The sequence below is a fragment of the Aotus nancymaae genome, unplaced genomic scaffold (genome assembly GCF_030222135.1).
Source record: "Aotus nancymaae isolate 86718 unplaced genomic scaffold, 86718_ANA_hifiasm-v0.15.2.pri h1tg000059l, whole genome shotgun sequence".
In the NCBI taxonomy this organism is placed as follows: Eukaryota; Metazoa; Chordata; class Mammalia; order Primates; family Aotidae; genus Aotus; species Aotus nancymaae.
Window position 1 is genome coordinate 7,757,094 of NW_026988473.1, and position 16,180 is coordinate 7,773,273.

The window sequence follows — 16,180 nt, forward strand, 5'->3', positions numbered from 1 at the left end:
CATGGCATCGGGGAGCTCCGGGCGGCTGCGCAGAACCCGCCAGCTGGAAGTACGGAAAGACCGGCGCGCACACGCTTCCGTGCTACGAGGCACTTGAGCAGCCGCCAGCCTTGCTCGTCTTGGACCCCACTGCGGCTGCGCGGTAAAAGCTTCGGCGGCGATTGGCCCGGGGGCTCCAGGGGGCGGGAGGAACTCTGTCGTCCTCCGCGCGCTCCTGCCCGCGGCTGAGGAACCGAGGGCCTGGAAGGGAAGCGGCGCCGCGCTGCGTTGTTTTGGGCTCCTTCAGCCGAAAGGGGGAGGGGAGAGGAAGGAGAACCAAACACTGCGCAGTGAGACCGTGCACGGCCTCCGCTCCTGCGTGCGTGCGCTCGCTTGCGCGGGCTCAGTGCTGGCGCGTGAGGCGGCGGCGGGCGGCGGCGGCGGCGGCGGCGCCTGCGCGGTCGGGCTCGGTCGACGGTTCGCAGGGGAGGAGGCGGCGGGAGGCGGAGGAGGCGGCGGCGGCGATGGAGGTGAAGCGGCTGAAAGTGACCGAGCTGCGGTCGGAGCTGCAGCGGCGGGGCCTGGACTCGCGCGGCCTCAAGGTGGATTTGGCGCAGCGGCTGCAAGAGGCGCTGGACGCCGAGATGCTCGAGGACGAGGCCGGCGGCGGCGGGGCCGGGCCCGGTGGGGCCTGCAAGGCGGAGCCTCGGCCTGTGGCCGCGTCGGGCGGCGGCCCGGGCGGGGAGGAGGAGGAGGACGAAGAGGAGGAGGAGGAGGACGAGGAGGCGCTGCTTGAGGACGAGGACGAGGAGCCACCCCCTGCTCAGGCTTCGGGTCAGGCCGCGCAGCCGCCACCGGAGCCCCCGGAGGCGGCAGCCATGGAGGCCGCGGCGGAGCCTGATGCTTCCGAGAAGCCGGCGGAGGCCACGGCCGGGTCAGGTGGGGTAAATGGTGGCGAAGAGCAGGGCCCCGGCAAGGGGGAGGAAGACGAACCCGAGGAGCGGAGCGGGGACGAGACGCCGGGATCCGAGGTGCCGGGTGACAAGGCCGCCGAGGAACAGGGTGAGGAGCTGGCAGCCGATCCCGGCTCCAATCTGCCGGCTGCGCCTGTGATCTAGCACCCCGCCCTGCACCGCGGGGTCCGAGTCCTTGTTCTCGCTTGCCTGAAAGTGCAAGATTCCCATCGCTTCCTTTCATTCTCTGTCCACTTTTCTGAGGGGTTAGGCTGCCTCTTGTGGCTCCACTTTTTGCAGGAGGAAGCTTCCTGCCTAACTTGGTTCCTTGGTGATAGCGGATGGCAGTGAGTGATTTTGCGTGCGAGCTGCTTGCGAGCTACCTGTGGAACAGTCTCCCACGGTGCTTGTTACATTTTTCTTAGCTGAGAACGTGCTAAGCAATTGGGGATTACACGGAGAGCTAGGCCCACAGTTAGAGGTTCGGGCCTTTGGGCTATCTGACTGTTGACTGTTTCACTGTAAAAAAATGTTAAACAAAAATCGAAGTTCGTCAGAGTCCGCTCGGTCAAAAGCGTGTTACCAGAGCTTGAGCCACAGAGAATCTGGAAATCTAACCTTACTCCTCTTTGAGCTGTAGGAGACAGCCTCTAGTGTAACAGTGTCGAGTTTAATAGTTAACCAGTGAAGAGAAAATCTTAATCTTGTGCATTTAGAGTTAGTTAACATTACTTGACTAGGGTTTTTAACTTGTTTGGATTATGATTAAATTTTAATTGTCCCACTGAGTCCGTGGATGGGCATGTTTGTGGATTTGCTGAACACCTGGTACTACTGGCCTTTTGCATTTCAGGTCTCTGGCTTCCTGAATGGTAATGATTGAGGTGCTTGTGGGTCCGTTGAGTAACCTTGTGGAAGAGGTGTGTTGTTGAATCACCCTACGGAGTTAATGACCTTTCTCCTTTCTTTTGAAGTGATTGGTTAGAACTGATCCATAACACTGTGTGTCTGAGTAGGAAGGATAATTCTTACTATAAAGTGGGTTGCCGTAGTTCTTTTGTTAGTCCTTTTTTTAGGCCACTACCAAGAATCATGGTATAATCGGAACCTATTGTACAGCAATCACATGCAACTTGCAGACTGTTTGTCCTGTGTCCTGTAACAAAAATCCCATTACATAACCTTTGACTTGTGTGTATCCCAAAGAGCAGATAAAAAAAATATTGAAGGATAGGCTGGGTGCGGTGGCTTACGCCTGTAATCCTAGCGCTTTGGGAGGCCGAGGTGGGTGGATCACCTGAGGTCAGGGGTTCGAAACCAGCCTGGCCAACATGGTGAAACCCCATTTCTACTAAAAATACAAAAAACTAGCCGGGCGTGATGGTGGACACCTGTAATCCCAGTTACTTGGGAGACCAAGGTGGGAGAATGGCTTTAACCTGGGAGGCAGAGGTTGCAATGAGCCGATATCTCACCACTGCACTCCAGCCTGGGCGCAACAGAAGGAGGCTCCGTCTCAAAAAAAAAAAAAAAGAAACTATTATTAAAAACCTTCTTAGTGTTGTAAAATACAAAATTCTAGGGGAAAAGTCCAGGTTTTTTTCTCTTGGTTAGATGTATAGATTGTTGTTAAATATACAACAACACCTTTCTGCCCCAAATTATGTGCAGTGTAGATGCAGTATTATTTATGGATCTCTTGTGACTTCGTGGTTTGCTCTTGCAACTTTCAGTAGAAGTTCCTGATAAAAATGCAGCTGTATGTCATGCACTTGAGTCCATTTGCCATATGAATAAAGCCATGGGTGGCTGTGCATTTTAATGCAGCAAAGGGAAATAAAAAAATATCAGGCTTCTCTGTATCATGAAGTTGTAGAAACGTGTTACAAAATACGTATTAAGTGCCTACCTTAAATCTAGATCTGACAAGATTCGAAGTTAAAATAACCTTTGAAGTTTTTTTAGAGACCTAGGGGATATTTTTTTAATGTCATATTGATGGGGAAATCTGCAAGTTTGACCTGATTTAAGCAGATAAATTTAGAATGCAAAAATTTCCAATTTTTATCTACTGCTTGACTGTAATTAGCCCATAATGTCCCTTTTTTAAAAAATAAAATCACAGCCAGTGAAGGAAAGATGATCTTTAGAAATCAAATGCTCTGTGAATGTAGTGGGAATAAGCTGGCTATTTTGATCAAACAGATTCTCAGATTCCCCACTAGTGTCTATTAGTTCTGAGCTTATTCTACACTCTAGTATGAAAACTGCTGATTTTCTTTCCCTCCTTTTTGTAGGAGATGACCAAGATAGTGAAAAGTCAAAACCAGCAGGCTCAGATGGTGAGCGGCGGGGGGTAAAGAGACAGCGGGATGAGAAGGATGAACATGGCCGAGCTTACTATGAATTCCGAGAGGAGGCTTACCACAGCCGGTGAGGGAAACAGTCCCTTTCCTGGAAGGGAGTGTCTGCTCTGATTTTGGTATACCTGGTATTGACTGGAGAGACTGGAAGGAGGGTGGATTCAAAATGGAATAGGTTTTTATAGGCATGAGTTTTAGATTGCATATACCATGGAAGCTCCTATTACCCTTTCTCATTTGTTGAAAAAAGCTGTCTGCTGGGATTTGATATTCACTGATAGTTTAAAATGGACGTAATGTCAAACATATACCTCTCAAAGAAGAGGGCTTTGTTTACATTGTGTTTCTTTTCTGTCTCACATGTACAGCTCAAAGTCTCCACCGCCTCCTGAAGAAGAGGCAAAAGATGAGGAGGAGGATCAAACTCTTGTGAACCTGGACACGTGTATGTATAAGGCAGACAGATTGTGTTTTGACTAATCTCCTAAAAGTGATTTTGGAGATTAAAACTTCATAGCCTGTAAATTCTGAGACTTTGTATCCACTTCAACAACTGGCTATACTTGTGCTCTGTTGGTGGCTTAAAAGTATTGGGCATTGGAGTAAACTGATTGCTTCTTTCTTTACAGATACCTCGGATCTGCATTTTCAAGTAAGCAAAGACCGCTATGGAGGGCAGCCACTTTTCTCAGAGAAGTTTCCCACCCTTTGGTCTGGGGCAAGGAGTACTTATGGAGTGACAAAGGGAAAAGTCTGCTTTGAGGCAAAGGTAGCTCATTAAGACCATTCATTTATTCCTAGGTTCTTAGAGAAAAAAAGTTTGTTTTTTGTTTTGAGACAGAGTTTCACTCTTGTTGCCCAGGCTGGAGTGCAATGGTGCAATTTTGGCTCACTGCAACCTGTGTCTCCCAGGTTCAAGTGATTCTCCTACCTCAGCCTCCCGAGTAGCTGGGATTGTAGGCATGTGCTACCATGCCTGGCTAATTTTGTATTCTTAGTAGAGATGAGGTTTTTCCATGTTGGTCAGGCTGGTCTCGAACTCCTAACCTGACCTCAGGTGATCTGCCCGCCTCGGCCTCCTAACGTGCCGGGATTACAGGCATGAGCCACAGTACCCAGCTGAGGAAAAAAGATTATTTGAAAAAGACCATTCATTTATTCATTAAACTGCTACCTATGTATACTGGACTTTTGTCCATGAGGCTTTTATTAGTGCAGGTAGGGAAAAGCACTGTGCTTTAACAATAACTTTAGTTTCAGTAACCAAGAAATGAATCCCTGTGGCTTTGGTTTAAGTTCAGTGACTGTTACTCTGATGTTGAGTTGTGATAATTGTTTTCAGTTTGTATAAAAATCTTGCCTTTCTAACTCAGAGTTTGCTACTCAGTTGGTCACAGTATCTAATAGTTCCCTTCTTGACTTGGCCAGGTAACCCAGAATCTCCCAATGAAAGAAGGCTGCACAGAGGTGTCTCTCCTTCGAGTTGGGTGGTCTGTTGATTTTTCTCGTCCACAGCTTGGTAAAGTTATTTTTTAATGTCCTTATTAGTGTTTACTACCATATTGCTTACTCTATGGGAAGTTGGGATGTAGAGAACTAATTTGCTGACTGTTCCAGGTGAAGATGAATTCTCTTATGGTTTCGATGGACGAGGACTCAAGGCAGAAAATGGACAGTTTGAGGAATTTGGCCAGACTTTTGGGGAGAATGATGTTATTGGCTGCTTTGCTGTAAGTGCTTCTGAAAGCTGTGGGTCATAACAAGGGGTGGATAGAGGGCACCGGGAATTCACTTGTGTTTTCCATCAACTGCTGGCTTTTATGCATTTGATGTGTGGCTCACTTAGTTATGTGGTGCAGCAGTCTGTGTGAAAAAGATTAAATTGTAAGGCTTAATCAATCTCAAGCCTTGTCAGCCAATAAGTGCTCTTGTCCTTTATCATTATAGAATTTTGAGACTGAAGAAGTAGAACTTTCCTTCTCCAAGAATGGAGAAGACCTAGGTGTGGCATTCCAGATCAACAAGGAATCCCTGGGAGACCGGGCCCTTCTACCCCATGTCCTCTGCAAAAATTGTGTTGTAGAATTAAACTTTGGTCAGAAGGAGGAGCCCTTCTTCCCACCACCAGAAGAGTTTGTGTTCATTCATGCTGTGCCTGTTGAGGAGCGTGTGCGCACTGCAGTTCCTCCCAAGACCATAGAGGAATGTGAGGTATACCAAATAGTATGCAAACATTTAGGGTGTGTGCTTTGCAGTGATGGGTGCATGTGCTCTCCCAGGTCTCAAAGCGTTACCAAATGGGAATGGGGAGGATGTTCTTAAATTGGATTTGATAAACATGACCCTCACTTATTTTTCATTGTACTTCTGGTTCTATTTATTTGCAGGTGATTCTGATGGTGGGACTACCTGGATCTGGAAAGACCCAGTGGGCTCTGAAATATGCAAAAGAAAACCCTGAGAAAAGATACAATGTCCTGGGAGCTGAGACTGTGCTCAATCAAATGAGGGTAATTTGCTGTTGGGGATTCATCAGATACAGTATTTGCTTTTCAGATGCCAAGAGCTCTTACAACCTATCTTCAATGGAGAGTTAGTCTCAAGTGTCTGAAAACAAGGGTCCCACAAATAGAGAAATGAGATTTTCTCTATATGTGTTTTAGGTGGATTTATTTTGTTTGTTTGTTTGTTTTCTCTGCTGTGCTGTGAAATTTCTGAAAGCAGGTAGGATCTGAAATACATCCAGGTTAAGACTGGAAATGACTACTGCAGGAAATGGACAACATTCACAGCACTGAAGAATAGGAAGGGAGTGATATAATAGTTTCAGTATTTAAAGAGGTGACGTTTACCAATAACTTGTTATATAACTTGTGGTTTTTTTTTTTTTACTTCCTCTCAAACTAATCAGATGAAGGGGCTCGAAGAGCCAGAGATGGACCCCAAAAGCCGAGACCTTTTAGTTCAGCAAGCCTCCCAGTGCCTTAGTAAGCTGGTCCAGATTGCTTCCCGGACAAAGAGGAACTTTATTCTTGATCAGGTATTAATCTGATAAAATTGCTTAGAGTCAAGGTGGGGTGTGTATATAAAGAGAGACTGGGCTGGACGCAGTGGCTCACGTCTGTTAATCCCAGCACTTTGGGAGGCCAAGGTGGGTGGATCACAACAAGGTCAGGAGATCGAGACCAGCCTGGTTAACATGATGAAACCCCATTTCTACTAAAAATAAAAAGAAATTAACCAGGTATGGTGGCACGCGCCTGTAGTCCCAGCTACTCAGAAGGCTGAGGCATAGAATTGCTTGAACCTGGGAGGTGGAGGTTTCAGCGAGCCAAGAGATCACACCACTGCACTCCATTCTGGGTGACAGAGTGAGACTCTTTCTCGAAAAAAGAGAGAGAAACTGAATTAAGGAACAGAATCAGCTTACTAATTATGACCATCTGGTTGTTTGTTGTGGTTGCAGTGTTTTTTGAACTCAGCGGTACCCCTAATTAGTGTTTTTACCTGAGAGTATATGGACCCAGGCTATAAAACATGTAATAAAGACGATGGAAAGAGTTGGAGCTTATTTGAATTCCTGGCTCCACCACTTACTAGGTTTGTGATCTTGGATGAGCCCCTTATCCTCGCTGAACCTCAATTTTCCTGGTGAGCAAAACAGGATAATGCCTGTCACATAATTTGAAAACTTAAAGCAGATGGTGTATGTTGACACCTTATCTCATGTCTGAGTTATCAAAGATACTGAATCTTTTTTTTTTTTGAGATGGAGTCTTGCTCGGCCACCCAGGCTGGAGTGCAGCGGTGCGATCTTGGCTCAGAGCAACCACTGTCTCCCAGGTTCAAGTAATTCTCCCATCTCAGCCTCCAAAGTAGCTGGGATTACAGGCACCCACCATCATGCCTGGCTAATTTTTGTATTTAGTGGAGACGGGGTTTCACCATGTTGGCCAGGCTGGTCTTGAACTCCTGACCTCAGGTGATCCACCTGCCTCCCAAAGTGCTAGGATTACAGGTGTGAGCCACTGCACCTGGCCAATATTGAGTCTTTTGGTTATATTTGAGTGATAATTTTTCTCCCTAAAAATCAGCCATTCCTCCTGTTTCTAGTGTAATGTGTACAATTCTGGCCAACGGCGGAAGCTGTTGCTGTTCAAGACCTTCTCTCGGAAAGTGGTGGTAGTTGTCCCTAATGAGGAAGATTGGAAGAAGAGGCTGGAGTTGAGAAAGGAAGTAGAGGGAGATGATGTGCCTGAATCTATAATGCTGGAGATGAAAGGTGGGTGTCTTAGTCCCTCCATTTTCTGCTGCTATAACAGAATACAGTAGACTTCGTAACTTATAAATAATAGAGGTTTATTTCCCTTGTGATTCTAAAGGCTGGGAAGTCTAAGAGCACAGCCCTGGCATCTGGTGAGGTCCTTCTTGCTGCATCATTCCATGGCAGGAGGGCAAAAGGCAAGAGGGCACATGTGAGGGAACTTGTTTTTATTCCAAAGCCACTCTTACAATAATGGCATTAATCTGTTCATGAGGATGGAGTCCCCATGACGAATCATATTAAAAGTCTCACTCTTTCAACACTTATACTTTGAGGGGACATAATTCAAACCATAGCAGTGGGCTAAAATTGTACAAAGAGATGTTATCTCTGGTCAGTGCACACCTTATTGGGGCTTCTTAGCACTTGGAGTGACACTCTACATCTAAAATATAAATCTGAAGAGGAACTTAATGGTTGTGAGCACTTGTAGATGAATGAGCAGAGAGAAGCAATAACCCTTGACTCATTGTTTTTTTTGTTTGTTTGTTTTGGTTTTTTGTTTTGTTTGTTTTTTTTGAGACAGAGTCTCACCTTGTTGCCCAGCCTGGAGTGCAGTGGTGTGATCTTGGGTCATTGCAACCTCTACTTCCTAGGTTCAAACAGTCCTCTCACCTCCAATTCACATAGCTGAGATTACAAGCATGTGCCAATGCCTAGCTAAATTTTGTGTTTTTAGTAGAGGTGGGGTTTCACCATGTTGCCCAGGCTGGTCTTGAACTCCTGACTTCAGGTGATCTGCCCTCCTCGATCTCCCAGAGTGCTGAGATTACAGGTGTGAGCCCATGCCCAGCTGCCTTGACTCATTTTGGAAAAGATACAGAAAGGGAAATAGTGATATAAACCATAGGATAATTTAAACTCAAGGGAGAGGCTTCCTTCAGTCAGTTATTCAATAAGTAAATATTTCTGGCACATCTACTACTTGTGTAACACTGTCCTAGACATAGGAAAATAGTATAGCAAATGAAGCTCAGCCGGGCACAGTGGCTCACATCTGTAATCCCATCACTTTGGGAGGCTGAGGTGGGCAGATCACTGAGGTTGGGAGTTTGAGACCAGCCTGGGCAACATGGTGAAACCCCATTTCTACTAAAAATATAAAACCTATCCAGGCACGGTGGTGCATGCCTGTAATCCCAGTGACTTGGGAGGCTGAGGCAGAAGAATCGCTTGAAACCAGGAGGTGAAGGTTGCAGTGAGCTGAGATCGCAACACTGCACTCCAGCCTGGGTGACAGAGTGAGACAATGTCTCGGGGGGGAAATAAAAGGAAGAAATGAAGCTCAGCTTACTGGAATTTATATTCCATGAAAGCAGGGAGAGGTTTTTTTTTTTTTTTTTTTGAGACGGAGTTTTGCTCTTGTCTCCCAAGGCTGGAGTGCAATGGTGTGATCTTGGCTCACTGCAGCCTCCGACTCCCAGGTTCAAGCAATTCTCCTGTCTCAATCTCCCGAGTAGCTGAGATTACAGGTGGCCGCCACCATGCCCGGCTAATTTTTGTATTTTTAGTACAGACGGAGGGGTTCATCATGTTGGCCAGGCTGGTCTTGAACTCCAGATCTCAGGTGATTTGACACCTCAGCCTCCTAAAGTGGTAGGATTACAGGTGTGAGCCACCACGCCTGGCCTGCCATATTTTCATTCAAACAATAATAATCTCCCTGCAGCTGGGCATGGTGGCTCACACCTGTAATCCCAGCACTTTGGGAGGCCGAGGCGGGTGGATCATCTGAGGTCAGGAGTTTGAGACCAGCCTGACCAACATGGATAAATCCTGTCTCTTACTTTGAAAAAAAAGAAAACAAAACAAAACAAAATTAGCCTGGCATGGTGGCGCATGCCTGTAATCCCAGCTACTCGGGAGGCTGAGGCAGGAGAATCCCTTGAACCCGGAAGCTGAAAGTTGCAGTGAGCCAAGATCATGCCACTTAACTTGAGCTTGGGTGACAGAGCAAGACTCTGTCTTCCAAAAAAAAGATAAAATATGGCAGTTAGAATGAATGATCTCATTGGTATAACTTGATTTCTGGTATCACATTATGTTTGTGTTTTGTTTTGTTTGTTAATTTGGCTGAAATCCATAATGAAATACATAAGCCAGAGACAAGGTTTATACAAGAAAGAAATATTAATAAGAAATGTTAATATTAACTATTAATATTTTGATCTATCCTCCTTTCTACTCTTCCCTTAAAAATGTGATTTTTCTCCTTGCTGCCTTTAGTTCCTGACATCCCCCCTGCTTTATCAACTACTCATTTTTCAAATTCTGATAATTCCCAGGCATGGGAACTGATTTGCACATGTATGAGGCAGATCCTCAGAGTTTACTCAGAATGAACTATGCTAGTCCATAACTCATACTTAGGCATTCAGAGAAATACAGGTCAGTTTTATAAAACTGAGGGCCAACTGGATTCATGTAAGAATCATGAGAGCCCCATTGAACTGAATTTCCACTGGGACTCAGCTTCTGAACTTCACATCCAGAGACTGGCAGATGTGGTGTTGGCCTATCATGGACAGGTGGTAAATGAGAGCCCTTGTACTCTCATCTTCTCCTTGTATAGATGAGCAGATGCCTTTATGCTTGGGTCAGTTTCTCATTGAGTCTGTTTTCTGTCACTGAAGCTGGAGTGCAGTGGCATGATCTCGGCTCATTGCAACCTCAGTCTCCCGAGTAACTGGGATTACAGGCGCCTGCCACCACACCCAGCTAATCTTTGTATTTTTAATAGAGCCGGGGTTTCACCATGTTGGCCAGATTGGTCTCGAACTCCTGACCTCAAGCAATCTGCTTGCCTCAGCCTTTTAGAGTGCTGGGATTATAGGTGTGAGCAATCTGCCTGAGCCTGGCCATCATTGAGTCTCTTTAAAATGTCATTTCTTAGCACCTTACCTGACTAACACCAAAACTTTCTCAGTTACTTTTAGCCTGTGGTTACCTGCTTCTGTCCTGATAAGAAACCTTAACCCAATTCACTCCTAATTTATTATAGATGACTTGAAAACTTGTAAATCTGCAGTTTGCAGATAGCCCTTTGCCTGGGTCTGTTACAATTTAGGGAAAACTTAAGAGTAGAAAAAGTTAATATTATTTAGATGCGAGTGGGTATGAACCTAGCACATGTTTGTGCAGTAATAGGTGAGGCATAGAAAGTCATAATGCTTCTCGTAGTAGAGTTTTCATAATGAGTTCTTACCCATCTATGCACTTTTCAGGCCCACAAGCTTCTCTCTTACTCTTATAGCCAACTTCTCTCTGCCTGAAAAATGCGACTATATGGATGAAGTGACGTATGGGGAACTGGAGAAGGAGGAAGCTCAGCCCATTGTCACTAAGTACAAGGAGGAGGCAAGGAAGCTACTGCCCCCCTCCGAGAAGCGGACAAACCGCCGAAACAACCGAAACAAGCGTAACCGGCAGAACCGAAGTCGGGGCCAAGGCTATGGTGAGTCCTGGGGACCTGCCAGCCCCCTGTCTCAGTCCATTCTTTGTGCTTAGTACAGCAAGATGTGCAAGGGAAGGCCTGAGAAACCAAGTCAGGCCATTAACAGGAAGTGCCTTCTTCGTGGAGCTTATTTCTTCCTGTGTTCTTTATCCCCACATTTTTCTTGTGCTTTTTCCTTAATTCTTCAACAACAAAAATCCTCTTGTTAAAAAAAGGGTTACTTTTCACCAGAAGTATTTGTTTCTCTGAAAAGCAGTGTTTGGGCTTTCTCATCTGTCTAGTTTTCATTTTAACATATGGGTTCCCAGTGTCACTGTTCCCATCTATCTGAAGGATTTATGCAGTGAAATCAGAGTCTCATCTTCAGTTTTCTTGCTGCTCTGTCATTTCAGTTAACCTAACTATATAGACCAGAAAGTGAATGCTTTATTCAGTATTTTTTTGGGGGGCTGGGGAGGTTACCAAACAAGTTAGGCTATTAGTAGAATTAATTTTACCCCGAATGTCTAGTTTGTCAGTTAAAACCTCAGTGTGCCTTCACTGTTCTTTAAAAATGTGTGTGTAACTGTTAAGTCAGCAGAATTTTCAAGTGCCTGGTATGTGCTAGGTATTGGAAATGTGACAGTTCCTGCCCTTGAGGAGCTGATTACAGAGACTTTGTTTCTTTTGTATAAACTGATAGGTATGGGTTATATGATAGCTGAAATCCCTTCCAGGGCTGAAAGTCTGTGAGTCTATGAATGGCAGTTTTTCGTTATGTTCTAACTCTGCCATGTATCCTTTTGCCATCTTAAATGTTTTGCAGGAATTTGGGAGCTTCAAAAGCAAGGTGGCTTGGTTTTCTTGTGTCTCTATTCCTCTGCCTTCCCCCCTCAGACTTTTTAAAAGCTCCTGGCTGGTGCTTTAACATGTGTGAGCCTGGCCAAAGTAGGCCTCATATTCCCCCAGAATTGCCTTTGGCTCCGACTTTTTGATTTCCACCCAAATGTGGAGCCAGGACCCCATGCCAGCTGTCTGAGCGCGCTCTCCATTTCTCTTCCAGTGGGCGGGCAGCGCCGAGGCTACGACAACCGGGCCTACGGGCAGCAGTACTGGGGGCAGCCTGGAAACAGAGGGGTGAGTGCAGCTCTCCTTCTGCTCCTCACTCTGGGCTGTGAGAGCCATTCCTATTGGCTTGGGGAGCAGAGCGGTTTGGGCTGTTTTCTTAGGGCTTAGGGTTTTGCCCATTTAATATGTTCTGGAAGATTTACTCTGGGAAAATTAAACCTATTTATAATATCAAGCTAAGATGTATCCTATTTAAAAGGGGGTAGCAGTGGATCGTGCTGCTGAAAACTCATAAATCTTCACTCCTTTTTTTCCTTTCTCAGGGTTACCGTAATTTCTATGATCGATACAGGGGAGACTATGATCGATTTTACGGGCGAGATTATGAGTACAACAGATACAGAGACTATTACAGACAATACAATCGGGATGTGAGTATCTTCTTGGGATGGACACAGGGTGAAGGGGGGCAGGAGCAGAAGGATGAATGTTGTGCCTCTTCATCCTCAGCCAGCTCTGGCTCCGAGTGATGGGGTTTCCCCTCTCTTCTAGTGGCAGAGTTACTACTACCACCACCCCCAGGACAGAGACCGATACTACAGGAACTACTACGGTTACCAAGGGTATCGGTGAAGCCCCTGCCATGGTCACCTGTCAGCCATGAAGCTGAATCTCTGGGGGTGCCAGGCACCCCCCCAAAACACAACCAAGGAAAACAGGGGCTGTCGGGGTGGGGCTGAGCTGCCGGGGAGGGGTGGTGGGGGGGAGGGTGCTCAAGCAGGGGTGGGGGAGGGGGGAGGTGGAAACAAACAACAAAACTGTACATTTTTTTTAAAGTTTGTTGAAAAGAATATTGTCTTATTCTATAAAACATTTCAAACCTAGTTAGAGATTTGTAATCAAAAAACATTTGCGCAGAAAGCAACACTTAGGGCTGCCTGTTCTATACCCTGCAGTCAGACAGGAAGAGAACTGAAAATGGCGCCCTTCTGACACTCTGAGGCAGCTGGACTGGCAGCCAAGTAAAGGAGAGCGATGAGTTGGTATGGGGAGGGTGGGGAGGCAGCACGAGAGTGCTCTCCACAGCAGGTCGGAGCAGGCAGGAGTGGGTACAGAGGGAGAGCTTGTGACGGGGGCAGTGAAAATAAACGATTGGCTCTTATCAATCACTTGCACCAACTAACCGTTTGTATTTTCTTTACCGACCTTTCCCTTTTGGGATATCTGGTCTGGTGGGCTGGGAGGCTTACAGTGTCCCAACTCTCCATTTTCCTGTGCCTTTGTTCTGTTTGGCTGAGGCATGGAGACTGCCAGTGGGTGGTTCTGTGATACAGGATTCCCAGGCCAAGAAAGCCTGAGGACTGTCTTTGATTGCAGAGCAGAATAGCCTGCCCCCTCTGCAGACCCATAGATTAATTCCCATAAAAGCTTGGGGAGAATGGGATTGCAGCCCTCAGCCTGAAGATTGTGATTTGCCAGTCTCTATTCTCTGTCTTCCAAAGTTGATAGAGGTGGGAGGTTTCTGAAATCATCCCTGTTAGAGTGTCTGTCCTCTTACAGTGTGAGAGAAGTTCGTTTCTCAGGGTTTCAGCTCACACGGAAACACAGCAGGATTCTTTTCACTGCAACGGGATATGTATATAGGTGAATCCTGTGGTGTGGGCTCCCAGGCCCAGGTGCTGAGAATAGCAACTAGCAACTATTTTCTACAGTGTGGAGGGCTCCTGCCCTGCTGGTTTTTTTGATACACAGGTTGAGAGTGAATAGAAGAGGGGAGGGTGGGGGGTGGGAGGCGGCTCAGTGGGGCTGCTGAACCTTGGGAAGAGTGAGTGTGAAGGTGTGTAAATGTGCGTATGAAAGGGAGCACCCCTTCCTGACTTCTAGAAACGAGATTCCTTTTGGGGTGCTTTCCCTGTATGTCCCCAGAGAGGCCTCTAGCCAAGAGACTTCAGTTGGGATAGTTTTGTTTGTGACTTTAGCAATACCCTCCCAGTTCTTGATAGATAGCTGTAGGTTGCTGGGTTCAAGAATATGGGTGGGATATAGAATGCTCTTTCAATGTCTAGCCTCAGTTTTCATTCATCCTCCTGTTCAGCACTGTGTCAGCCAAGAGCTTACTCAGCAGATACCACATATAGCAGTACTTCCTAGTGAGAGAAAATCGGTTGTGCTACTAGAAAATGCTTCACTTCCATTTCCTCACCTGGGCATTTCTGTTTAAAATTTTGTACTGATTTGGTCTTCCTCTCCTCCTCCCGCTGTTACTGCCATACAGCCCTTGTTCAGGTGTTCAGACCCTTATTCTGGCCATCTAGTGTCCCTGTCTGTCATGACACACCCTTCCGCCCAAATACCTCTGACCCCAAGGCAGGAACAGGGGGCTGGTAGGAGATAAGTTTGCTTACTCATAATCATGTCCTTTCTCTTGGCATCTGCTTCCCTGAGGTGCCCTCAAATAAGTTTGTGTGTGGCAGTGGGTGGAATGATTGCATGAATTTTTCTGTAACACATTAACTTTGTATTATTATTATTATTAAGGGAGTTTGAGAAAGCTTTGCTTATAATGTCAAAGCAAGGAGGTAAAAACTGGAGCCCAAAGAAAGTCCCTTAGGGCAAGATTATGTTATATTAGAAAACAGAATTTCCTGAGGCAGTGGCTGCCACCCCTTTTTCAAATGTTTAGTCCTGCAAATAGCATCTATCTTGTAGTCTGTGACATGGACAGGGATGCTAGGGCCCTCAGGGGCAAGGGCACTAAATTGAATCAGGTTGGGTTTATTTTCCAGCAGGGGTTCAGGGAGGTACTCGCTGTTGATATTTGACACTAGAAAGTCATCTTTTTTACAAAGCTGTTTTTCTAGGTGTGTGGAAAGTGAAACTGCCACATCCTTGTTGGTTTAGTCCAAGAGATCACTTGCAACAACAGTAGATGTCTGGGTTTTGTTTCTGTCTTTTTATTATGAAAAAAACTATGTTAAGGGGGAAAATGTGGATTATGGCAACCAGAGGAATCCCTAGCCTTGTTTTCCTTAGAAGACTTGTTTAGTGTTTTATCAGACGTCTGTTGTAGTTGTAGACGGAAAAGCTTGTGAGAAAAACAAACACCACATGGAGCCTGTAAATGTTTTTGCACAACCTGTAAAGCATTCTTGGAAGTGGCCAGTAAAAAAGGGTTTTACCATTCTAAAAAAATGTAACTGTGTCATTGTTTACATCTGTAACTTTTTCCTCCCCTGTTCTCATTACACCATTCTGGCGAAAATGTAGGCAAAGTAGCTTCCAGTTTTAGAATAAATAACCATTTGGATTGAATTCACCCTATCTCCTGTGGCTGTGCTGACTGGGGCGGAGGGTGTCATTGGGTTATTTATTCATTTTTTAATGCTTCTTTCTCAAGTTGCATGGGTTCCAACCAAGGAGGGCTCTCGCATGGTGGCTGCCATTCCCTCCCTATTCTGCCGTGCCTTCACTTGGGAGCCAGCCATGCAGTCAGTTGATGTGGGTGGGTGGTTATTAGTCTGTTTAGTGCTTGCTTAGGCCAAGAGTCAAGACACTGTGAAGTGCAAGAAAATAAATTATAACTCATGACCTCTGTATTTGGCCTATGCAAAAACCAGTTGGATGCTCGAAGTTAAATGTAAAGTTCTATTTGTGGAGCCAAATAATCATATTCATGAGTAATTGCTGCTAGGGGAAAAGCCCTCATTCAACAGCATTTGATGGAGGTTGTTGTCTAGTGAATTTGGAGAATGAGAAGGTAACTTAAATTTACAACATCTCGCTCTGTTGCCCAGGCTGTAGTGCAGTGGCAGGATCTCAGCTCACCGCAACCTCCGCCTCCTGGGTTCAAGCAATTCTTCTGTCTCAGCCTCCTGAGTAGCTGAGACTACAGGTGCACGCCACCACGCCTGGCTAATTTTGTTGTTGTTTTTTTTTTTTAGTAGAGACAGGGTTTCACCTTATTGGCCGGGCTGATCTCGAACTCCTGACATGGTCCGCCCACCTCAGCCTCCCAAAGTGCTGGGATTACAGGCATGAGCCACCGTGCCCAGCCAACATT

The 16,180-nt window shown here is 46.0% G+C and overlaps 1 protein-coding gene across 1 annotated transcript; it reads left to right on the forward strand.

The window, feature by feature from the left end:
* Positions 1–195: 195 nt before the first annotated feature.
* Positions 196–15,432, forward strand: HNRNPUL2 (heterogeneous nuclear ribonucleoprotein U like 2). The gene is made up of 14 exons (XM_012454443.2): positions 196–1,041; positions 3,230–3,365; positions 3,664–3,740; positions 3,925–4,064; positions 4,724–4,814; positions 4,913–5,025; positions 5,243–5,506; positions 5,683–5,805; positions 6,207–6,335; positions 7,409–7,577; positions 10,873–11,073; positions 12,116–12,189; positions 12,444–12,551; positions 12,673–15,432. Exons 1-14 carry the CDS (start codon positions 504–506, stop codon positions 12,751–12,753), a joined length of 2,244 nt encoding a protein of 747 aa, XP_012309866.1. The 5' UTR covers positions 196–503; the 3' UTR covers positions 12,754–15,432.
* The last annotated feature ends 748 nt before the right edge of the window (positions 15,433–16,180 follow it).

Coding starts and splice junctions, on each gene's coding strand:
- HNRNPUL2 (XM_012454443.2), top strand. CDS start 504: ATGGAGGTGAAGCGGCTGAAAGTGACCGAGCTGCGGTCGGAGCTGCAG. Junction 3,366..3,663: donor GAGGAGGCTTACCACAGCCG/GTGAGGGAAACA, acceptor TCACATGTACAG/CTCAAAGTCTCCACCGCCTC. Junction 6,336..7,408: donor GGAACTTTATTCTTGATCAG/GTATTAATCTGA, acceptor TCCTGTTTCTAG/TGTAATGTGTACAATTCTGG.